Source organism: Boleophthalmus pectinirostris, unplaced genomic scaffold (genome assembly GCF_026225935.1).
Source record: "Boleophthalmus pectinirostris isolate CB_2022bp ecotype Guang Dong unplaced genomic scaffold, ASM2622593v1 HiC_scaffold_6, whole genome shotgun sequence".
NCBI lineage: Eukaryota > Metazoa > Chordata > Actinopteri > Gobiiformes > Gobiidae > Boleophthalmus > Boleophthalmus pectinirostris.
This window is the reverse complement of record NW_026571447.1, coordinates 39325255-39349822: the sequence shown is the minus strand read 5'-3', so window position 1 is coordinate 39349822 and position 24568 is coordinate 39325255. Positions and strand designations below refer to the sequence as shown.

At 41.5% G+C, this 24568-nt stretch overlaps 1 protein-coding gene across 2 annotated transcripts; it reads left to right on the top strand.

The window, feature by feature from the left end:
- The first annotated feature begins 609 nt into the window (after positions 1-609).
- On the top strand, positions 610-24305 carry LOC110175549 (ras-related protein Rab-5A-like). Of its 2 annotated transcripts, none has more exons than XM_055164138.1 (6): positions 610-886; positions 13679-13899; positions 14293-14444; positions 16102-16224; positions 16293-16386; positions 20679-24305. In XM_055164138.1, the coding sequence occupies exons 2-6, from the start codon at positions 13734-13736 to the stop codon at positions 20792-20794; spliced, it is 651 nt and encodes a 216-aa protein (XP_055020113.1). In that variant the 5' UTR covers positions 610-886; positions 13679-13733; the 3' UTR covers positions 20795-24305. The 2 variants fall into 2 exon arrangements, with proteins under 2 accessions (XP_055020113.1, XP_055020114.1); XM_055164139.1 differs by lacking the exon at positions 610-886 and adding an exon at positions 2743-3053.
- The last annotated feature ends 263 nt before the right edge of the window (positions 24306-24568 follow it).

Here is a 24568-nt window from a genome sequence, read left to right as displayed (position 1 = left end):
ATTTATTGATTTATTGGTTTATTTATTTCTATTTTATGATTTAGTTTTTATTTTATTTTAAGACTAGTATGATTTTTGTAGTTTTATTTTATCATCTTATTATTGGTAGTATTATGTATTTGTGCAGCACTTTGGGAAACTTGGATAGTGTGCCGTGTGTAGGGAGCAGTGTAGTGTGCCGTGTGTAGGGAGCAGTGTAGTGTGCCGTGTGTAGGGAGCAGTGTAGTGTGCAGTGTGTAGGGAGCAGTGTAGTGTGCCGTGTGTAGGGAGCAGTGTAGGATCTTGTCTTAAGACCCACTTTTATTCTCTGGCTTTTAACACCGCGTGAATTGTGTCGTCCTCTGTTTTTTTTAAATGTATTTTTATGTGTTTTTATGGATTTAGTGGTTTATTTATTTCTATTCTATGATTTTGTTTTTATTTTATTTTAAGACTAGTATAATTTCAGTAGTTTATTTTGTCATCTTATTATAGTTATTATTGTGTTTGTGAAATGTGCTATAGAAATAAAGTGGATTGGATAGTGCGCAGTGTGTAGGGAGCAGTGTAGTGCGCCGTGTGCAAGGTGCTGCGCGTAGGGAGCAGTGTAGCGCGCGCCTGTTCGCTCGGGCTGCAGTCGGAGCTGTCATCGGCGTGCGAAGGGGAAGTGCAGGGGAAGTGAGAGCGACACCGCCGGAGCCACGGGAGCCACAGCAGAGCCAGAGCCAGAGGAGCAGAGCCAGAGCCAGAGGAGCCGCACATGAGCGCTCCCATGCCCCACTAACCGCTGTTCCACCTCCGAGCCCCCGCCATCGGACACGTCCACCCAGGAGGAGCAGGAGCCGGAGCAGCAGCAGCAGGAGCCGGAGCCGGAGCAGCAGGAGCAGGAGCCCCGCCGACAGACGAGGTGAGCGGCGCGGGGAAAAGGCTCCTCCCGAAGCCTCCGCTGCACGTTTAGCATTAGCGCGCACATATAGAGCGGTAGATGTCGCATGGACTGCCGCGGTTTATTGGAACGAATGCGTCAACAGAGCCGCCATGTTGGTACAGGGCGACGCTGGTTTAAAGTGCAAAATGAGGCCTGGTTTAGATCTGGTTTAGTCCTGAGTTAGACCTGGTTTAGATTTAGTTTAGACCGGAGTTTGACCTGGTTTAGACCTGGTGTAGTCTGTTTCGGTCCTGGTTTAGTCCTGGTTTAGTACTGGTTTTGTTCTGATTTAGGTGTGGTTTAGTCCTGTTTTAGTCCTGGTGTAGTCCTGTGTTAGTCCTGTGTTAGTCCTGGATTAGACCTCTTTTAGATCTGGTTTAGTCCTGAGTTAGACCTGCTTTAGGCTTAGATTAGACCTGGTTTACACCTGCTCTAGTCCTGTTTTGGTTCTGTTTTAGTCCTGGTTTAGTACTGGTTTAGTTCTGATTTAGGTGTGGTTTAGTCCTGTTTTAGTCCTGGTTTAGACCTTGGTTTAGACTTGGTTTAGACCTGGTTTAGATGTGGTTTAGTCCTGGTTTAGTCCTGTCCTGATACAATCTTTAGTTAGACCTGGATTAGACCTGGTGTGGTCCTGTTTTGGTCCCAGTTTAGTACTGGTTTAGTTCTGATTTAGGTGTGGTTTAGTCCTGTTTTAGCCCTGGTCTAGTCCTGGTTCAGTCCTGATTTAGTCCAGGTTTAGTCCTGGTTCAGTCCTGTTTTAGGTGTGGTTTAGTCCTGTTTTAGATCTGGATTAGACCTGATGTAGTCCCGAGTTAGATCTGGTTCAGTTCTGGTTCAGCTCTTGTTCAATCCTGGTTCAGTCCTATTTTAGATCATGTTTTAAACCTCTTTTAGTCCTGGTTTAGTCCTGGTTCAGCTCTCGTTCAGTCCTGGTTTAGTGCAGGTTTGGTCCTGGTTTAAACCTGGTTCAGTCCTAGTTCAGTGCTGGTTTAGTCCTGTTTCAGACCTGATTTAGATCTGGATTAAACCTGGTTATGTCCAGGTTGAGTCTGGGTTCAGTCCTGATTTAGTCCAGGTTTAGTCTTGGTTCAGTCCTGGTTTAGTCCTGTTTTAGATCTGGATTAGACGTGATGTAGTCCTGAGTTAGACCTGATTTAATCCTGGTTCAGATCTGGTTCAGTCCTGTTTTAGATCATGTTTTAGAACTATTTTAGTCCTGGTTTAGATCTGGATTAGATTAGTCCTATTTCAGTCTTGGTTTAGGCCTGTTTCAGTCCTGGTTTAGGTCTGGATTAAACCTGGTTTAGTCCAGGTTTAATCCGGGTTGAATCCTGATTTAGTCCTGGTTTAATCCTGGTTTAGACTTGGTTCAGTCTTGTTTTAGTCCTGGTTTAGTCCTGGTTTAGACCTGTTTAGTCCTGGTTTAGACCTGTTTTAGTCCTGGTTTAGTCCTGGTTTAGACCTGTTTTAGTCCTGGTTTAGACCTGTTTTAGTCCTGGTTTAGACCTGTTTTAGTTGGTTCAGTCCTGGTTTAGACCTGTTTTAGTCCTGGTTTAGACCTGTTTTAGTCCTGGTTTAGTCCTGGTTTAGACCTGTTTTTAGTCCTGGTTTAGACCTGTTTTAGTTCTTTTTTTAGTCCTGGTTTAGACCTGTTTTAGCCCTGGTTTAGTCCTGGTTTCAAAACACATTTAATATCACAGGCCTAAATATTAGAATCTTAGAACCCCCGTCCCAAGATGGCGGCGGCATCGACGCGCTCCTTGCGGCTCGACGCGACTTCTACGGTTCACATCTACGACTTAGCATTAGCACGGTTAGCATTAGCTCTTAGCATTAGCCCTCCTCCGCTGTTTTGTATGGGAGTTAGCCCGCCCTGCTACATCCCAGCTAACACCGCTCGTTACACTTTACCCCCGCGTAGATTTAACCCACTTCAACGTCAATACGCACACGTAATACATTAACTTGTTATCTTTGTGTAGGTGTTGGATTAAAGTTGGATTATTCGTGTAGTTCGGTGTTTTAAAGTGTAAATAAGAGCGGCAGGTAGCGGCGCTGGCGTTAGCTGTCATTAGCCGTACACACCCAAAGCTGGAGCCTGTTCGGTCCACCCGCGGAGAAGACGAGACACGGGCCCCGCGTGCAGGTATTTGTGCTTAAAGATGAGTTTATGTGCTTAAAAACTGAAGCGAATCGAGCCACTTCATCTTTTCTGGAATATATAAAAGTGACCGGTGTGTGTCTCAGTGCTAACGCTAATGTTATTAGGCAACAACAACAACAACAACAACAACATCAGTGTCTGTGGTTTCCTGTGGCGTAATGACAAACATGTGGGTCAACATTTTTACCCTCTTTATCCGGGACAGGTCCAGATTTATACAAAACCAGTGATTTGTCCCGGTTTTACACAAGAAATGTCCCACCTGTGTCCCTGTTTTTGACCAATTCTGATCCCTGACAATCAGTAAAAAGAGGCATAAACTGGCATTTCTTTTGGTAAAGTACAGAAAAGCTGCTTAAAAATGATCAAAATACAAAGAAAATATGACTGTACTGACTCATATGTTAGTCATGAATGGGTTGAGTGCAGAACAATTCTTCTTAATTCCGCACTCGTATCAGTTTTATTATTACCGTCCAACACAAACCAGAGATGTCCCAGTTTATTATTCTGAAAATCTGCTCACTCTATGTCCAGGATTACTCCTGGTTTAGACTTGGTTTGGTCTTGGCTCAGCTCTCGTTTAGACTTGGTTTAGTACTGGTTTAGTCTTGTTTTAGTCCTGGTTTAGTCCTGATTTAGTCTGGATTACACCTGGATTAGTTCTGGTTTAGATCCGGCTTAGACCCGGTTTAGATCTGGTTCACTCCTGGTTCAGCTCTCATTCAGTCCTGTTTTAGTCTTGGTTTTAGTCTTGGTTTTAGTCTTGGTTTTAGTCTTGGTTTTAGTCCTATTTTAGTCTTGGTTTTAGTCCTGTTTTAGTCTTGGTTTTAGTCCTGTTTTAGTCTTGGTTCAGTCCTGTTTTAGTTTTAGTCTTTTGGTTTTAGTCTTTTTAGTCTGTTTTAGTCTTGGTTTTAGTCCTGTTTTAGTCTTGGTTTTAGTCTTGTTTTAGTCTTGTTTTAGTCTTGTTTTAGTCTTGGTTTTAGTCCTGTTTTAGTCTTGGTTTTAGTCCTGTTTTAGTCTTGGTTCAGTCCTGTTTTAGTCTTGGTTTTAGTCCTGTTTTAGTCTTGGTTTTAGTCTGTTTTAGTCTTGGTTTTAGTCCTGTTTTAGTCTTGGTTTTAGTCCTGTTTTAGTCTTGGTTTTAGTCCTGTTTTAGTCTTGGTTTTAGTCCTGTTTTAGTCTTGGTTTTAGTCTTGGTTTTAGTCCTGTTTTAGTCTTGGTTTTAGTCTTGGTTTTAGTCTGTTTTAGTCTTGGTTTTAGTCCTGTTTTAGTCTTGGTTTTAGTCCTGTTTTAGTCTTGGTTTTAGTCCTGTTTTAGTCTTGGTTTTAGTCCTGTTTTAGTCTTGTTTTAGTCTTGTTTTAGTCCTGATTCAGTCCGGTTGATTCTGACACACACATGTTCGTCATGAATGGGCCGAGTACAGAAAAAGTATTTTTAATTACTCGCTCCTTTCACAATTTTATTATTACCGTCCTCCACAACCAGAGATGTCCCAGTTTTTGATTCTGAAAATCTGGTCAGCGTATCAGCAGCGTGTCTGTGTGTTTTTACGGGCCTCTCGGGTCTGTTCTGGTCCGGTCTGGTCTGTTCTGGTCTGGATCGCGGCCTCACCTCGTCCTGTGTGTCATACGTGCTGTTGACATGTAAACATGGATTTGCTGCTCAGTGTTTCTCAGGGCGAGTTCACTTCACTTTTGTCTGATTTGGTCCAGTTAAGTCCTGATGTGGACATGGTTCAGTCCTATTTTAGTCCTGGTTTGACCCAGATGGTTTGATCCATTTCTAGACCTGGTTTAGATCTGGTTTGGTCCTGGTTTAGTCCTGATTCAGTCCTGGTTCAGCCCTGTTGTAGTCTGTTTTTGTCCTAGTTCAGTCCTGCTTCAGTCCTGGTTTAGTCCTGGTTTAGACTTGGTTTAGTCCTGGTTTAGTCCTGGTTGAGTCTTGGTTCAGTCTTGTTTTAGTCTTGATTTAGTCCTGGTTTAGACTTAGTTTAGTCCTGGTTTAGTCCTGGTTCAGTCTTGGTTCAGTCTTGGTTCAGTCCTGTTTTAGTCTTGGTTTAGTCCTGTTTTAGTCTGGTTAGTTGTTTAGTTTAGTCTTGGTTTAGTCCTGGATTCTTGTTTAGTTGGTTTAGTCCTGGTTTAGACTTGGTTTAGTCCTGGTTTAGTCTTGGTTTAGTCCTTGGTTTAGTTTTAGTTCTTGGTTTAGTCCTTGGTTTAGTCCTGTTTTAGTCTGTTTTAGTTTTTAGTCTTGTTTTAGTCTTGGTTTTAGTCTTGTTTTAGTCTTGTTTTAGTCCTGGTTCAGTCCGGTTGATTCTGACACACACATGTTCGTCATGAATGGGCCGAGTACAGAAAAAGTCTTTTTAATTACTCGCTCCTTTCACAATTTTATTATTACCATCCTCCACAACCAGAGATGTCCCAGTTTTTGATTCTGAAAATCTGGTCAGCGTATCAGCAGCGTGTCTGTGTGTTTTTACGGGCCTCTCGGGTCTGTTCTGGTCCGGTCTGGTCTGTTCTGGTCTGGATCGCGGCCTCACCTCGTCCTGTGTGTCATACGTGCTGTTGACATGTAAACATGGATTTGCTGCTCAGTGTTTCTCAGGGCGAGTTCACTTCACTTTTGTCTGATTTGGTCCAGTTAAGTCCTGATGTGGACATGGTTCAGTCCTATTTTAGTCCTGGTTTGACCCAGATGGTTTGATCCATTTCTAGACCTGGTTTAGTCCTGGTTTAGTCCTGGTTTAGTCCTGGTTTAGTCCTGATTCAGTTCTTTTGTAGTCCTGTTTTTGTCCTGGTTTAGTCCTGCTTCAGTCCTGTTTTAGACTTGGTTTAGTCCTGGTTTAGTCCTGGTTGAGTCTTGGTTCAGTCTTGTTTTAGTCTTGATTTAGTCCTGGTTTAGTCCTGGTTTAGACTTAGTTTAGTCCTGGTTTAGTCCTGGTTTAGACTTAGTTTAGTCCTGGTTTAGTCCTGGTTTAGACTTAGTGTAGTCCTGGTTTAGTCCTGGTTTAGACTTAGTTTAGTCCTGGTTCAGTCTTGGTTCAGTCCTGTTTTAGTCTTGGTTTAGTCCTGGTTTAGTCCTGGATTAGACTTGGTTTAGTCCTGGTTTAGACTTGGTTTAGTCCTGGTTTAGACTTGGTTTAGTCCTGCTTCAGTCCTGGTTTAGTCCTGGTTTAGTCCTAGTTTAGTCTTGGTTAAGTCCTGGTTAAGTCCTGGTTTAGTCCTGGTTCAGCACTGGTTTAGACCTGGTTTAGACCTGGTTTAATCCTGTTTTAGACCTGGTTTAGTCCTGGTTCAGTTCTGGTTTAGTCCTGGTTTAGAAGCTGATGTTTTTTTCAGTATCTGCACTTTTCTCTTATATCTTATATCAGTATCAGATCAAATACGTCTTTACACCAAAACACACTTAACGTCATTATATTTAAGATTTCACTTCACATTTGCCTTATTTTTTTTTCCAGTTTTCTCATTCTGGTTGATAATTTTACTTCCTGGCAGCAGAAAAACTATGCTAAATATTTGGCACAGGTCCGGCTCTGTCCCCCAAACCGAGTCAGAGTTAGAAAAACCTGAAAACCCAACAGTCACACGCTCTTTAAGTCTGACTTTTGTGTGGATTTTTCGAGCGCAGAGTGGACTTAAACTTGCATGACTACATCGTGCGGTAAGTACCTGGGAGTTGGACGAGTGACGCGGCGCTTCGGGACGTGTAAACAGGTCGTGTTTTAGCCTGTCAGCTGTTACTCTCAAACTTAAAGGATTAAAGAACGACTATTGTGCTGCTTCTACTGAGTCTGATGTCGTTATAATCTGTGACATCTGTGGATCGTCGTGTTATAAGCGAGTTTCATTGTTGACAAAAGCGCGCGTTGCATGCTGGGAATTATTTTGGTCGGCGGCAAGAAACGCTAATTCAACATGACGGACGGAGCGAGAAAGCACGTAAAGGGTATTGATCCCGGTTATTTATCCACTCTAACGGCAGAGGACCCAAGAACATTTGACCAGAAATTGGTCATAAGCATCGACGGACGACAAATCACCCTTTTCAACCCCGACAAAGCCTGGACCAAACCAAATTTCTGGTCGGAATCTTCAACTACCTGGACAAATATTCACTTGGGCGATATCCACAATGACTTGGTGGAAACTCCTGGGCCATTCACAGCAGAAAAGATGAAAACCTCCAAGAGTCTCGATGTGTTGTTGAACTTGTTGGAGTCCACGGTTTGTTAGGATCTTCTACGTTTGCTCTGCGGAATGTTTGAAAGCCGTTTAATTCACCGTTAGTGGTTCTTTTTCACTCAGAATACGAAAAAGACATTTTCCTTCTTCCGTGCTTCTATTTGTGCGTCCGATAATGCAGCAGGAATTTACCATTATCGGGGATAAATACGTGAGGTTACGCACTGTGTTTGACGCTACCTGTGTTTCTTGCCTCCGACCAAAATATTTCCCAGCAGCAACGCGGGCTTTTAATAACAATGACGTCAGTTGAAACTCGCCTGTTATTTGAACGTTTTAAATCGCGATAGACGTTTCGGAAACACGCGGGTGACGACTTCCGGTGTAATTCCCGACACTGGGCATGTGATAAAACCGTGGATAAAGCAGCAGCGTCTTCACGACCTGACAAAGTTTTCCATGGGGGTCGTCAGGCCAGCGCCACCTAGTGCCTCCGCTCGATTTCATTTCTCTCCAGCGACTATATCAGGAATCAGAATACACTAGACCAGATTTAGACGTGTTTTAGTCCTGGTTCACTCCTGGTTCAGCTCTCGTTTTGTCCTGTTTTAGACCTGTTTTAGTATTGGTTTTAGTCCTGTTTTAGTCCTGGTTCACTCCTCTTTTAGTCCTGGTTTTAGTCCTGTTTTAGACCTGTTTTAATCTTGGTTTTAGTCCTGGTTCTGTCCTGTTTTTGTCTTGATTTTAGTCCTGTTTTAGTCTTGGTTTTAGTCCAGGTTCAATCCTGTTTTAGTCTTGGTTTTAGCCTTGGTTTTAGTCCTGTTTTAGTCTTGGTTTTAGTCCTATTTAAGTCCTGTTCTAGTCTTGGTTTTAGTCTTGGTTTTAGTCTTGGTTTTAGTCCTGTTTTAGTCTTGGTTTTAGTCTTGGTTTTAGTCTTAGTTTTAGTCTTGGTTTTAGTCCTGTTCTAGTCTCGGTTTTAGTCCTGGTTCAGTCCGGTTGGTTCGGACTCACACATGTTTGTCATGAATGAGCCGAGTGCAGAACAATTCTTTTTAATTACTTGTTCGTTTCAGCGACGAGGTCAGGAATCCGAATACACTAGACCAGGAGTTAAAAACTGGGATGAAGTCATGGCCCAAACTAAACATTTATTGAAAAATTTCAACAACATCTGCATGTTTTCTCTTCTTTTGAGATCTGTAATGTTCAACCTTTTCTTATTAAAATAAGTATTTATTAATAGTTTTGTTTAAACATTGAATCCAAGCAGAATATAAAATAATAACAACATTTTAAATAAATAATCTCTATTTAATAAAAGTCTCTATAGTCGATCTGTAGACGGCGGCAGCTCTAATACATGTTTGATATGATCTCGTGGGCCGAATATAATTATATCATGGCCCAAATTTGGCCCCAGTGCCTGAATTTGACATGTCTGCACTAGACAGTTCGCAAAAATTCCAGAAATGCAAGTTCGGGCACCAGCCAATCAGCGAACAAACAGACATTCTGTGTTTCAACAATTCCCGAGATCGAGGATTTAAAGACGAAACAAGGAGAATGTTTGGTGAATTTTATCAAGCGGAAAGACGTTATTGTTCTTCTTTCTACGGGATTTGGGAAAAGCTTAATATACTAGTTGACACCGTTGGCAGCGCATTACATACGTCACAACCAAATAACAGTGATTGGTTAAATAAAAAAGTACCTGCCTACTGTCGAGCGAATGAATCCTAAATGTGTGAGGTGGAACTGGAACTTACAGGTAGGGCTGTGAAAAAATATCAAATTATCGATAAATCGTATCATTTAATGTGATGATACAGTATCGGTATCGTGGGCTGCTGTATCGATATATCACCAAGAATATTTTTTGGTTTATTTGACTAAATTATTTTGTCACAGAGCTACAGTTTTGTTGTTTGTTCAGAGGAAGTAAACTCGTTCATGCGACACATTTGACATTTTCACTGTTTTGAAGATTTAAATGTTTGTGTTTCATGTGAACTTTGCACAAGAAGAAGTGGCTTAACAAAGACTTTTAGTATCACAGACATGATTTAGCCTTTATTTTTTATTGAACCGTATCAAATCGATTTTAAATATATCGTTTTGAATCGAAAGTGCGCCGTATCGAGGTGTGTATCGTATCGGCAACTTTTTAATGACCCCCAGTTCTACTCACAGGCAGCTGGTCTTAACTGTTGATCTGCTGAAATAACTACAGTGACGTCTTTTTAAAAAAATAATTATGAAGATATTTATAATTATAATCAAAGGTTCCCGCGGTCATTGAAATCCTGGAAAAGTCATTTTAGAAGAAGAACAAGAATTTTAGTACTGTATTTTTTGGACTATAAGTTGTACTTTTTTCATGGTTTGGGTGTTTCCTGTGACTTATGCTCCGGTGTGACTCCACTGAAGCCGCAAGACTAAAACCAGGACTAAAACCAGGACTAAAACCAGGACTAAAACCAGGACTAAAACCAGGACTAAAACCAGGACTAAAACCAGGACTAAAACCAGGACTAAAACCAGGACTAAAACCAGGACTGATTTCATTACTGAAATAGGAGGACCATACTAGGACCGAACCAGGACTAAAACCAGGACTAAAACCAGGACTAAAACCAGGACTAAAACCAGGACTAAAACCAGGACTAACCTAGGACTGATTTCAGGACTGAAATAGGAGGACCATACTAGGACCATACTAGGACCATACTAGGACCATACTAGGACCATACTAGGACCAAACTAGGACCAAACTAGGACCAAACTAGGACCAAACTAGGACCAAACTAGGACTAAAACCAGGACTAAAACCAGGACTAAAACCAGGACTAAACCAAGACTAAAACAGAACTAAAACAGAACAAAAACAGGACTCACTGTCGGGACGGGCTTAGAGGTGACCGCAGGAGAAAGGACCGGCTCAGCTCCGCGGTCGTTGCCCGATCGCGCTTTGCGGACTCCCTGATTCCGTGTTCTCTCTCTTAAGTCCAAGATTAGTCCAAGATTAGTCCTGGTTTAGTTCTGGTGTAGTCCTAGTTTAGTCCTGGTTTAGTCCTGACACGCTCACATACCTGCCCGTAAAATTCCAGAACGTTAAAACCCGCCCGTTTCAGCAAATATTTGCTCGTACCCGACCCCGGTGCAGGACTCTGCTACAGCTGCGTAACTTCTCTCTTCCTTCAGCATGTCCAGACGTCCAACTTTTTGTGCGACGGTTAAATCTTCCTCTGTCTTTTAGGTGCGAGCGCTGGAGCCTTTGTCGGTGGAGAACGTTTCGTCGACATTGTGGGTTTTGTCGGGGAGAAAACTTGCAAACATACAAGAACTGGCAAAATTATTGGCCTGTGAAATGATCAGTGTTGGGAGTAACGTGTTATAAAAGTAACAAATTACAGTAATATATTGCTTTTGCTGTAACACAGAAATGTGGCATTACAGGGAAAAATTTTTTAATATTTTACTCGGTACAAATGTAACGTGCGTTACAATGCTTTTTTAACCTGGATTGAAGTGGTGGGTTTTTCTTCATAGAAATTCACTAAAATCACCGCGATATCAGCAGCGGTGAAACGCCGGAGACGCGGCTGCCTAGACCTTCAGGTGACCGCGGGCGAAAGGACCGACGCAAAACTCTACGCTGTTTTGACCTGGTTTAGATCTGGGTCAGTTCTGGTTTAGACCTGGTTTACAGTCGTCCTTCGCTCTATCGCGCTTTCACCTTTCGCGGTTTCGCGGATTTTTTTTGTGCAATTTTGCATGCCTTTTGTTTTTACAGTGTATGAACACGTATTGCGTTCCTCTTGCTGCGTCCTGATTGGCTGAGGGACTCCTGCTCCTGTACAGTACAGAATGTGTTCAGCTGCCAAATTTATTATTATTAATAAATTTTCGATCTGTATCAGTGTGATTCTAAAGTGCTGTATGTTTGTAAGTTTTCTCCCTGACAAAATCCACATTGTCGACGAAACGTTCTGCACCGACCAAGTCTTCTGCGGTCGCATCCAAAAGACAGAGGACGATGCAACCTGTCGCACAAAAATTTGGACTTCTGCACACGCTGAAGGAAGGTAGAAGTTACGCGCTGTAACAGAGTCTTGCACTGGGTCGGGTCCCCACAAATAGTTGCTGAAATCAGGACCGTGAGCCCGAGCAGCAGGGCGTCTGTAAAGAGCGATTGGGCGACAGCCGCTCTTACCTCCGTGAGGTGCGGAGCAGAGCCGCTCCTTTCTCCTGCGTCACCTTCGAGCCCGTCCCGACAGTGAGTCCTGTTTTAGTCCTAGTTCAGTTCTGGTTTAGACCTGGTTTAGTCCTGGTTCAGTCCATATACGGAGCAAAAGTTCAGCATTTTCGCAGTTATTTTGGTGAGAGTAACTTAAAGTGATGCAATAGTAAAGTAATGCCTTACATTTTAAATGCAGTAATATTGTAATGTAACAAATTACTTTGAAATGACAATAATAAGTCATAAATAACACATTACAGTTTTAAAGTCACTTGCCCAACAGTGGAAATGATGCCAAATTTTTTGGGACGCCCTGTACATTTGTTGGTGAAAACGGGAGTCGATCGACAAAATTGCGTCTTGAAAATAAGCGATTAAAGATGACTCACTCACTTTAAATGAAACTTCAGAGGGTCAGTGAGACAGAGAAACAGCTGCGACGTGAATAAAAACTCTGAAAAGTAAAGTTTACATCCAGGTCTTCTGTTTTAAAAGACGTCGCCGTTTTCACATCTTCCACATCACAACCGCTATTGTTTTATGATTGTATACGGAACATCACAAAGGAATCACAAAGGACACTGGATTCTGTCAGCGGGACAATGGGTTTTTGTTTTTTTTGTGTTTATGCCGCTTTTAGGCCCGTCACAATAATTACTGTATCGTTCAATACATGACAGATGGACAATAGTTTTTTAGGGTTAATATTTGATGTGGTTCTTTTTCTTTGTACCAGTGGGAAAAGTTTTGTTATTTTTCTGCTTTATGATCAGATTTGAGCTGCGGAAAGTTGATTAAATAACTTTTTTGACTCATTATCAACGCAAAGTATCTATATCTTTGTATCAGAGCTTATTTTTTTGTCACTTTGTACATTTAGAAAAAGGGTTTAACTAGAATATCCTGCAGAGTTTTTGTGTCAGTGGCTTAAATTAGTTTCATTAAATTTTCTCTTCAGTAAATCATAAAAAATGTACTATCATTACAGGCTCAGGTGCTTAAATTTTTTGGTGCCTGGGCTCAAGATTAATATGAATTTAATTGAAATCGCAATATCAATGGACACAATGAATTGATTTATTAATAGGGATGTAACAATAACTGAAATATCGTGATATTGTATCGTCAAATTTCTCACAATATCGTGGACCACCACAGTATATCGAATTAAAGTCTCTTTGTTTAAATGAAGAGTTATGGTGCAGTAATAGTTAAAAAAAGACACAGCAAACCATGATCCTTTGCTCTCTTTCAGTGCAGACTACCGTATTTTCATTATTGTCATTAAATGGTCTATTTTTGAACTTTTTTCACATATAAACAGCACTGGACTGTAAGGCGCATTAAACGAAACACAACAGTTAGATAAGTCAGTCAAACTGTATTGTCTTTACTTTACTGTCTCAGACGCTAAATTGTTAGAATATTCACAATAAGTCATAATAGTTGAAACAGTTGGGTGATTCCGGCGTCCAGCACGTCCACATCCGTCTCGTCATGATCCGAGTCAGTGTGGTTCCTGTTCCCTGGCAGTTCAGTTCAGTGATGATTCTGGTCTTGGTGAAAGCTCAGACCACAGTTGATACTGATCCTTCGCCCGGGCGTCCACGATCCGTTGGCAGATCGTGGCGTAAGTGGCTCGGCGCTGTCTCTGTCTCTCTGTCTCTCTGTCTTGGTGAATGTGTGTTCTCCTTCTCTCATCCACTGCTCCCACGCAGCTAAACGCACTTTCACTTTATAACAGCCTTGAGTTTAAAGTGGGCGTTGTGAGTGTGTCTGTTGACAGGTGCATTTTGATATTAGAAGGAATCACAGTTTCACTGTTTTACTCCTGATGCTCCTGACGACGGGAGCCGTAATGCTGCGAGTGGAGCGGCTTTGTAGTTTACTAAAGTCGTACTAAGACACCCCAGTAGATTCATATAAAGGCACTCTGGATTATAAGGCGCGCAGTCGTTTTTAGATTAAATTAAAGACCTTTAAATGCGCCCTATAGTGCGGAAAACACGGTATTGTGATGGCTCACGATATTATTGAGACTTTTGACGATACGATATCATGATATTTTGGTTATTGTTATATTCCTATTTGTCGCTTCGTCAGTAAACTTGCAATTAGATATTTTTCCTTAAACTGTGTTCATGTTTAACAGTGTTCCTGTGTTTTCCTCTGACTCTCTGCAGGTTTGATCCGCCGCTCACTTCACCTCAGAGCCCAGAGGAGGGACCACAGAGCGCCATGGCAAGTAGAGGCGGAGCCACACGACCCAACGGGCCAAACGCAGGAAACAAAATCTGCCAGTTCAAGCTGGTGCTGTTAGGAGAGTCTGCTGTGGGGAAGTCCAGTCTGGTCCTGCGCTTTGTCAAAGGACAGTTCCACGAATTCCAGGAGAGCACAATCGGAGGTAAGGACAAAACATAAACAAAACTAAATCCACTTTTCTCTGAGATTCAACAGATTTTATGCTTTATTTAAGTGTTACGCATTTCAAATATTCTTACTTTGAGCTGCACAAAAAATTGCAATTAAAATGAAATTGTATTTTGAGTGTCCTCACAAACCTGACTTTGGCCCAGAGGAGGGCCTCCTTCTACTTGTTTCCATGGAAATGTTCCTAGGGCTAAAATATTCTACAGTAAGACATAAAATTGGTAAAAAATAATTAATCCTGATCTGACATATCGCAGAATTTGGCACAAAAATCACTATGAAATATATATATTGTGGTGCAGAATCCTGTTTATTTCTCAGCTTCTCTGTGTGTGTGTTTGTGTGTGTGTTTGTGTGTGTGTTCCAGCGGCCTTCCTCACACAGACGGTGTGTTTGGACGACACGACGGTGAAGTTTGAGATCTGGGACACGGCAGGACAGGAGCGCTACCACAGCCTGGCCCCCATGTACTACAGAGGAGCCCAGGCCGCCATCGTGGTCTATGACATCACTAATGAGGTGAGGGCAGCTGAGGTCTCAGTGGGTCAGATGGAGAACAGCAACACTCACGGCTTTACTTCAGCCTTTAATATATTTAGTATTTAAGTGTGTCTGTGTAAATAACAAAAACTAAATATAACAGATGGGCAGTGGGCACCATTGCGCCAAGCCCGGGACCCATCTCCAGATCCTTGGTCTTGGTCATGACCTCAGCCGGATCATTTGACCTGTGAATTCTTTTATTATTACTTTGAGCATGTTTTTCTCACTTAAAATATATTAAATTTACACAATTTTAATAATAGCATATAAAAATATCTGGTACATTTATACAGTGGTATTGACATTATGATTAAGATTTCCATTAGAGTGGTCCCTCGTTTATCGCGAGGTTTACATTCTAAAAATAACCCACGATATGTGAAATCTGTGAAGTAGTCAACTTTATATTTTACAGTGATTATATTTGTTTTAAGTCTGTAAAACCCCTCAGCACACACTTCTCACACAGGACAGGTACAAACCTTTCTGCATCCTTCTTAAAACTTATTGCTGCTGTCGTCCTTTTGTTATTTTTGTCTTTTTTTATGTAATGAACTGAAGATGAATTTATTCTGTAATGGAGCCTACAGCGCAGAGTCCTGCATGAGTCCATTTTTGGAGACCCGCACCCGCGCAGTACAGGACCACACCCGCCCGTTTACCCGAGATTATATCAAACTTTTACGATGCATACGCCACGGATTGGACCGAGACTGAACCAGGACTAACCTAGGACAGATTCCAGGACTGATTCCAGGACTGAACAGGAGGACTAGACCAGGACTGAACAGGAGGACTAGACCAGGACTGAACAGGAGGACTAGACCAGGACTGAACGAGGACTAGACCAGGACTGAACAGGAGGACTAGACCAGGACTGAACAGGAGACTAGACCAGGACTGAACAGAGACTAGACCAGGACGAACAGGAGGACTAGACAGACTGAACAGGAGACTAGACCAGGACTGAACAGGAGGACTAGAGGACGGAGACTGAACAGGAGGACTAGACCCGGACTGAACAGGAGGACTAGAGGACTAGACTGAACAGGAGGACTAGACCAGGACTGAACAGGAGGACTAGACCAGGACTGAACCAGGACTGAACCAGGACTCGCTGTTGGGACGGGCTCAATGGTGACCGCAGGAGTAAACACAGCAATTGTCCGATCGCACAGCATTTCAGAATCACACTGCAGCCATCGAACATTTATGTAAATTTGTCTGAACACATTCTGTACTGTACAGGAGACACGGCACAAAGGAGATTGATTGACAACGGTCTACAGTCTCTCAGCCAATCAGGACGCAGTGGGAGGAGCACAATGCACGTTCATACACTGTAAAAAACAAAAAAAAAAGCATGCAAAATTCCACAAAAAAAAATCCACGAAACGGCAAGACTGCAAAAGGTGAACCGCGATATTGCAAGGGACGAGTGTAGATGCATTTTAAAACTCTTAAAGTCTATATTTCCTGAGGCAGAAGTGCAGCTAGATCATCCAGTATTTGCCAGAAAATACTTAAATGTTACTAAAAGTCACAGTAACCAAACCTTGACCACAGTTCTGATTTCTGACATCAGGGTGAATTGTGTCGTATCTTAAATGTTTTATTTGTCGTTGTTTTGCAGGAGTCTTTTGTACGGGCGAAGAACTGGGTGAAGGAGCTCCAGAGACAAGCCAGTCCCAACATTGTAATAGCTCTGGCGGGGAACAAGGCGGATCTGGCCAGCAAGAGGGCGCTGGACTTCCAGGTGCGTCTCAAACTCACGTGTGTGTGTCATCCTCATGTCCCGGAGTCTAACCCGTGTCCCTCTGACAGGACGCACAGTCGTACGCAGACGACAACAGCCTGCTTTTCATGGAGACGTCCGCCAAGACCTCCATGAACGTCAACGAGATCTTCATGGCGATCGGTGAGTGCTGTTCAGACCGGATTTATAAACGGACACGATAAAATAGCCCCAGCATTCCAAATAAAAAATGAGCATGAGCACGATCCAGATCCATTGATTCTGAAAGATCCTGGTGTTTTTATTTAGATATTTTGTCCATAAATCTTGATATGAACATTAATATCAGACCATGCAGATGCCCTGTTGCCCTGAAGTCCCTCCTGCTCATCTCCGAGAGCTGCGGGAGCAAAGCAATGTACCGTATTTTCCGCACTATAGGACGCTCTGGATTATACGGCGCAGTGTCATTAAATGGTCTATTTTCGAACTTTTTTTCACAAATAAACCGCGTGGGACTTTAAATGAAACACAACAGTGTGATGGGTGAGTGGTTTTGTTTGTTTGTTCGTTCACGGTGACTCTGGGCTTTGTTCAGTTGTGGCGTGTAGGGAGGGTGTGTCTGGGACCAACGGGTTGTCGGCGTGTTCGCAGTGACTCAGTTGTTCAGTCGTGTCTAGAAGCGGCACGTCGCGCTCGCTTTTTCGGTTCGTTCCTCCTAGGGATGGGCATGATTAGTCGATTAATTGATAATTGATCATTAAGAATTTCATCGATTACGTTCATTTTAATCGACAAACCGAATGTAGGTTACTGTGTGTGTCGTGACCAAACAGGTGTGTACATGTGTCTCTGCATCAGAAGGAGCGAGACACAAACAGTGGGTCAGTCTGTAACGAACCGAAGCACAAATGTGGATTTAACCAGGATTTGTACAAGAAATTCCACACTTTCCGTTGCGTTGGGACAAGTGTGAGTCCATGTGCACAGTGGATAAAGCAGCACATATGTTTCTGTGTCCAGTGGGAAAAAGTTTTTCCAGGTGAGAGTCGCTCAATGTGGATGACGAGGCCCCGCCCCCCTCCCCCCGTACGCTGTCCTGGTTTTGACAAACACAAATCTGGTCACTCTGACCTGTATTCACCTGAGTCATGTCTTTTAATCCAACACAAGTTGAACCACATCAGCGACACAAGAGCTGGAGTTTTATCTTCACTTAGTTTATGTAAATTAGTGATGTGGTTTTAAGTTTTGTTTCTGTGAGATTTGAACAAAACTGAATTAAACACATTATAATGTCAAACAGCTGATGTGGCTCTAGAGTCGTTACGGTTTATATGTCGTAAAGTTGAATTTATTTATGCAGATTAGTAGTGCAGATAGTAATAATAATGATGATCATTTTAATATAAAAACGTTAATGATTAATCGATAATCGATCGTTAATTCTTCCGACGATCGATTAAGAAAATTTCATCGAATGTCCATCCCTAGTTCCTCCGTTCCGTTCCTCGTCGGCGTGGAGTGATGAGTGTCTGTGGGTGTGTTTCGTTGTGCGGTCGCTGTCTGCTCCGTGTGTGTTTGCGTTTTTGCTTTGTAGTTTCCTGAAGTCGTGCTGGGACACCCGAGTGGATTCGTGTATGTGGCGCTCTGGACTGTGTGGAACGCTATAGAGCGCCCCCTATAGCCCGGAAAATACGGTACCTTCAACAGCCTCACTCCTGGTGCTTATGGTACTTGCTGAATTCCAAATATGAAACTCCAAATTTGTCCTTATACCTGCTAACCTCGTTTGGCTTCATTTGACTGAAGCTGAACACTACGGGTGACGTCTCGCTCACTCTCTTCACTTCTCTACACAGTCTATGGTTCTGTTTTACTTCTTGATACTAGAAGAGGAAGTTCATTTCCTGGAGCGCTGCTTGTTGTTGTTGTTGTGTCTCTTGATACAAACAGAGACCGTGGAGATGAGCAGCAGAGGTGCAAATCCTCAAACCATCTCAGGAATAAAAATAACTGAAGACCATCACAGTGACACCAGAAGAGCCACAGCGTGTGTGTGTGTGTGTGTGTGTGTGTGTGTGTGCTGGGCCTGACCTTTCACTCTGTCTCAAAGAATCCTTCACGCTCTAAAACGTCAGTGCACCTCAGACAAAACATCAGCTGTGGGGGTCAAGACCAAACTGACCAAACTGACCAAACCAGGGATGGCCAAACTTTTTGACTCGTGGGCCACAAAGGTTTCTAAAATTTGAAGGAAGGGCCAGACCAGGAGCAGATGGATGGATTTTTTTGGTAATCCAGCTCATAAGAGAAAAAAATAACATGGGATATGTAGAAAACAGATCCCATGTTATTGAAATATCCCATAATTGAAAATCATTACAAAGCATCACAACAAAATATCTGTCGTTCAAGTCCCACAGTATTTACTATTTATTGAAATGACTTTTAAAACACAGAAAATTATTATTATTAAAGTTCGGCAGGCTGGATTAAAAAGATTAAAGGGCCGCATATGGTCCCCGGGCGGTAGATTACCCACCTCTGAACTAAACTGATCAAACTGAGGCACGACAGGTTCAAGGGTGTAAAGAACTGATTAAACAGGCCTCAAATGACGGTGAAATGCACACTCAGTAGGAGTGTGATACGGCTCTGGAATCACACCTTCAGGCCCGTCTTGTCGTTCTGCACAAACAGTGTTCAGTTCGTGTGTCGTCCTCCAGGGGGCGCCGGGCCAAGATACTAGCAACAGTTAAACGGAGCAGATCTCAGAACAGGCTGAAAATCCAACAGAAGCTTTGCACTAAACAGACACAGGAGAAATACAGGCATGAAAGAGAACTTTGTTAATTTATTAAAATAATAATAATAAAATGTATGCAAAACTAAATGACCATGGAAGCAGCTTATGAAGAGGCCAGCCCATACCCCGGTGATGTGTGTGCCAATTTGTGTGATGACTGGGTGAATATTTTAGGCCGCAGATGGGTCAGAAATTGCATATTCTATATAATGGCGTGACCTTTCAGTTGACCTGTGTGTCCTGAAATGACCTCGGTTCGAGCATGAGGGGTTTGACCCGCGCATCAAATTTGGTGACAATCAGTCCATAAATGGCGGGAGTATCGCGGGTGGACAGACACACACACTGACACACACACTGACACACACACTGACACACACACCGACACACACACCGACACACACACTGACACACACACACACACCGACACACACACTGACAAGGTGAACACAAAACCTGGTCAACCCTTCAGGGACCAGGTAATAAATACCTGCTTCTGCCCGGTGTTCATGGTGCTTCGTCTGCTGCGTGATTCTGATCCAAAGCATCCTCCACACTGCAGGTCAATCATCATCACTCACATCAAACATCAGAGTACAAGAGTAAACTACGTGCACTGGACTCATGCGTCTGGTCTTTGGAGAAAAAATACAATCAGTGAATGACACATGTAGTTGTATTTTCTTCCATTACATTTTCAGTCTTAAAATAGAGGGAGTTTTCTAACACAAAAAACATTCCATAAAGGTCATATACTCTAAACACATATTTACACTGCGCCTTGTCTAGCGCCGCACACAAGATCTGGACTTCAGTGTGTATTATTACCAGTGTTGGGGAGTAACTGATTACTTGTACCAGAGTTACATAATCAGAGTACAAATGATGAGTAACTGTATTCAGTTACAGTTACTGTTTCAGTGAGTGGTAATTGGCATTACAGTTACTTTGTTGAAATCAATGGATTAAATGGAGGTATTTTCCTGTTTTCACTTTTTTGTTTTTTAATTCCTGTAATTCTACTCATTGCCGGACACTAAACCAGGTCTAAACCAGGTCTAAACCAGGTCTAAACCAGGTCTAAACCAGGTCTAAACCAGGTCTAAACCCAGGTCCAAACTAGGTCCAAGCTAGGACTAAACTAGGTCTAAACTAGGACTAAAACCAGGTCTAAACTAGGACTAAACCAGGACTAAAACCAGGACTAAACCAGGACTAAACCAGGTCTAAACCAGGTCTAAAACCAGGACTAAACCAGGTCTAAACCAGGACTAAACCAGGTCTAAACCAGGACTAAACCAGGTCTAAAACCAGGTCTAAACCAGGACTAAACCAGGTCTAAAACCAGGTCTAAACTAGGTCTCAAACAGGATTTAACAAGACTAAACTTCTTCTATCAATAATATTTTTAATTTGGTTCAGTAAAGTCTGGGCTTTTTATTTTCTTTTATCAGACAAAACTTATGTTACGATTTCCTCGTCTTTGCTTCTCTACAGCAAATCAAGTAATCCAAAGTATTCAGATTACATCACTCACTTTAAGTAACTTAATGGATTATGTTACAAACTACATTTTGGTGTGTGTAATCTGTAATCTGTAGGGGATTACATTTTAAAAGTCACCTTCCCGACACTGATTATTGCTCTTGTTTGTTTGTCCTCACAGCCAAGAAACTCCCCAAGAACGAGCCTCAAGCTGCCGGAGCCAACAGCGGCCGCAACAGAGGAGTGGACCTGACAGAGACGGCCCAGCCCAGCAGCCGCCCCTGCTGCAGTAACTAACCTGTACCCCCCCCCCCCCCCCCCCTCAACCGATCACCACCACAACCACCACCACATCTGCCCCAGGTCTGTCCCAGGTCTGTCCCAGGTCTGTCCCAGGTCTCTCTCCCTCCCTCCCTCACTCCCGGGAATAGCTAAAAGACTCTGTAGAGCTGCATTTCTAATCCCTCTTTCGGTTGACGTTGTTTTATTTTGTACCTTTTTTTAAGACGTGTATATCAGTATAAAAGAACGCATGTACCACTACACACACATTTGTACGTCCTGAGCGGAGACCTGAGCGAGCGCGTGTTCTGTGTGTGAATGAAGGTCCGAGCGTGAGGCTGAGTTCACCGGGTGCCTGGGTGTTTCCGCTCCAGGTCCAGATCCTTTTGTCGCGTAACAAAAAAAAACAAAAAAACGACTGGACTCCGCAACACTTCCCCCATTCATCGAAACAACTGTCACACTGTCCCGGCACCGATATTTTGCTACTCGTAATTATGTTGTCGATAGGTTTTCTTTCTTTCTTTCTTTTTAAATAAGATCTCGTACTTTCTCGTAAAAAAAAAAAAGAAAAAAACAAATCATGATGTTGATTTTTTTCCATAAACGGAACTTGAGGAAATATTAAAACGTATTTCCTGTTTTAAATTTAGGCCAAAATCGGTCTGGAAACGTGACGTAACTGTAAAAATCAGAGCAATAAATATAATCGGTGATATTCAAGCCTCAAAATGGAGCGCCGTTCTCTTATCGTCAAGTTTTGAAATGTAAAAAAACATAGACTGTATATATAAATGGTACTTTCGAAGTCTGATTTCTATTGAAAAATCATTTACTGCTGTCAAGCTCGTCATTCTAACTGCAAAATGTTTGTTTTAACGCTCTCTCTTCATGAGCCTGGGGTTTTTATTTTACAATTTTGACCTTAAATCAAGATAACGAACATTAATAACAAAAAGACATGGGACGAGATGAAGTTTAATAACAAAAACATGATGAAAATGACTTAATTTGGTCATTTTTGTAACTAGGGATGGTGCAAGGATCTCGAGCCGAAAGATCTCGTGAGACAAAATTTCCGCAAGATCGTGCACACGAGAGAAAAATGATCCCGTTATATCGGTTTCCTAAGTGTTTACATCTAGATTACACAAAAAAAAGGGTCACATGTTGGTGATTTGCATCTCTTACGGTGCTAAAAAGCAGAACAAAAGCAAAAGCAGAATGGAAACAAAAATATGAAATCAAATAAAGAACAAACTGTGAGGCCAAAATTGGAAACTGAATCGTGAAATGTACCTGTTACAAATTGTTAAAATCTCGCTTTGTCTCATTCTCGTGGACCCGATCTCCTCTTGACTTGTGGAAATTGTCTTGTCCTAACACTAATATGAACACATGAAAGAAGAAATTAAACCAATTCAAAAGCTGAATTCACAACTCAAAATTTGTGAATTGTTTTGATTATTGTAAATTGGTTCAAAATCTCATCTCGTTATCGTGGACTCAATCTTGTGTTTTGTCTCGACTTATGGAAGTTGTAATCATAAAATCCCAACAAACTAAACATAAAACCCATTCACAACAGAAAATATAAAGAAATTAAAAATCATGAGACCAAAATTATTTTTATTATTATTGTAAATTGGTTCAAAATCTCGTCTTGTCTCGATTTTGTGGATTCTATTTTCTGTCTCGTTTCGTTTCGGGAAAATTCGGTCTCGTCCCATCCCTACAAACTAAACATAACACAGAATATAAGGAAATTAAACAAATTAAAAACTCACGAGACCACAATTAATTTTTTTTACTGTAAATTGGGTAAAAATATTGTCACGTTCGTGGACCTAATCTCGTGTCTCGTCTCGACTTATGGAAATCGTTTCGCTCCATCCCTGAACTGAACTGAACACGAAACCCGTTCACAACACAAAATATAAAGAAATTAAAAATCACAAGACCAAAATTATTTTTATTATTGTAAATTGGTTCAAAATCTCGTCTCGATCTCGATTTCATGGACCTAATCTCGTATCTCGTCTCGATTTGTAGAAATTGTAATCTTAACATCCCAACGACCTAAACACAAAACCCATTTACGACACAAAATATACAGAAATTAAACCAAAATTATTATTATCCTTATTTTAAATTGGTGCAAAATCTTTTCTCGTCTCGATCTCGTGGACCCAATCTCGTGTCTTTGTCTCGATTTATGGAAATTGTCTCGACCCATCCCAACTAACTGAACACAAAACCCATTCACGACACAAAATTTAAAGAAATTTAAAACCATGAGATCAAAAAAAATATTGTAAATTGTCTCAATCTCTTGGGAAAAATCTCATGTCTCGTCTCGTTTCGTGAAAATTCTGTCTCGTCCCACCTCAAATAACAACACCAATCACGTCTTTTCAACAACCTCGCTCCTGATTGGCTCGATACTCGCGATCAGATTTCCAAATATGCTCCCTGGTTGTCGATTATCCGCTATAAATATAATGAAGTATAAGAAATTAGCCTCGATTTACTTTATTTGTTCGCAAAAAATCACTATCGGCGACGTCACACTCCCTCAGTCCACTTCTATATACAGTCTATGGTTTCCGCAAAGAAAAGTGACGATAAAAAACGCATTTTTAAAACCATGTAATATCAAAGTGAACGGAATTTGGTTGCGAAAAATCCAACAATTTTAAAAGAAATATAAAAAAAAAAAAAAAGTCTATAATCCACAAATAAACTAAGCTGGGTACTGTAAAATGAAATGTTAACAAAATGAAACAAAATTCTACCAAGTGGAAAATTTGCCATGATGTTATTTTAAAGTGCAATGTTGTGTTTTTCTTTTTTGTTTGTTTTGTTTTGTTTTTTTACGGTGGCCCAGATGGACAAGTCCCAACACTACAAGACGTGGAAAAAACATTATTGTAAATTGTACAAAAAAAATGAATAAATGAAATAAATGTTTTGTTTTTAAGCCAATTTTATAAGGAATTGTATTGATAATTTTGTGACATGTTTCTGATTCCCTGCTTGACTTTCGTTGTTAAAATGTCGTGACTCTTTGCGTACAATTTTGTGGAGCTTTTTTTTTCTGTACAATGAAAAATCGTGACAAAATTTTGCAATTAGACGATCACCAAAAATCTAAAACTACCACTGCATCGCATTTTGCAATTTACAATTTTGTTTTAACATCAAAGTTCTTCTTTATACATTATATTTGTGAACTATTTGCACACTTCGTACATTTTTATTTTCTTTTTTTTTTATCTTGTCTTTCGGGGCCACCACACCTTTCCCCCTGTCTTAGTATAGAGTTGTTAAGTTTGATGTCACTTCCGGGTCCAAGCGCATCAGCTTTTTGAAAATACCGGACATGTTTACAATTTCTATATATATATATTTTTTGCGTTAAAAGAGGGGGGGTATTATGCAAAATTTAAGGTTTTTTTGTGCTTTCTACCATGTTATAACATTTTTCCCTCATTAAAAACGTGCCTGAAGAGGTTTTAGAGTCGTCCGTGCGTGTTTGAGTCATCTAGCGATCTCTCCGGGGGCCCGATTTTGAGGCTCCAACCACGACAATTCTTTCGTAAATGCACAAAAACATGACACAAAACTGTACACGACAACTTCACAAACCTGATGCGAAGTGCAGCAGTTTTATTAACAGATTGTGTAGTTTTGGGATAGCGCTCTGAAGGGGGAGTTATTTAGCATGGAGAGCGGAAACAGGAGAGACAAAAACGAAAGTAATTTAAAGCAGATAGAGACGAGCACATC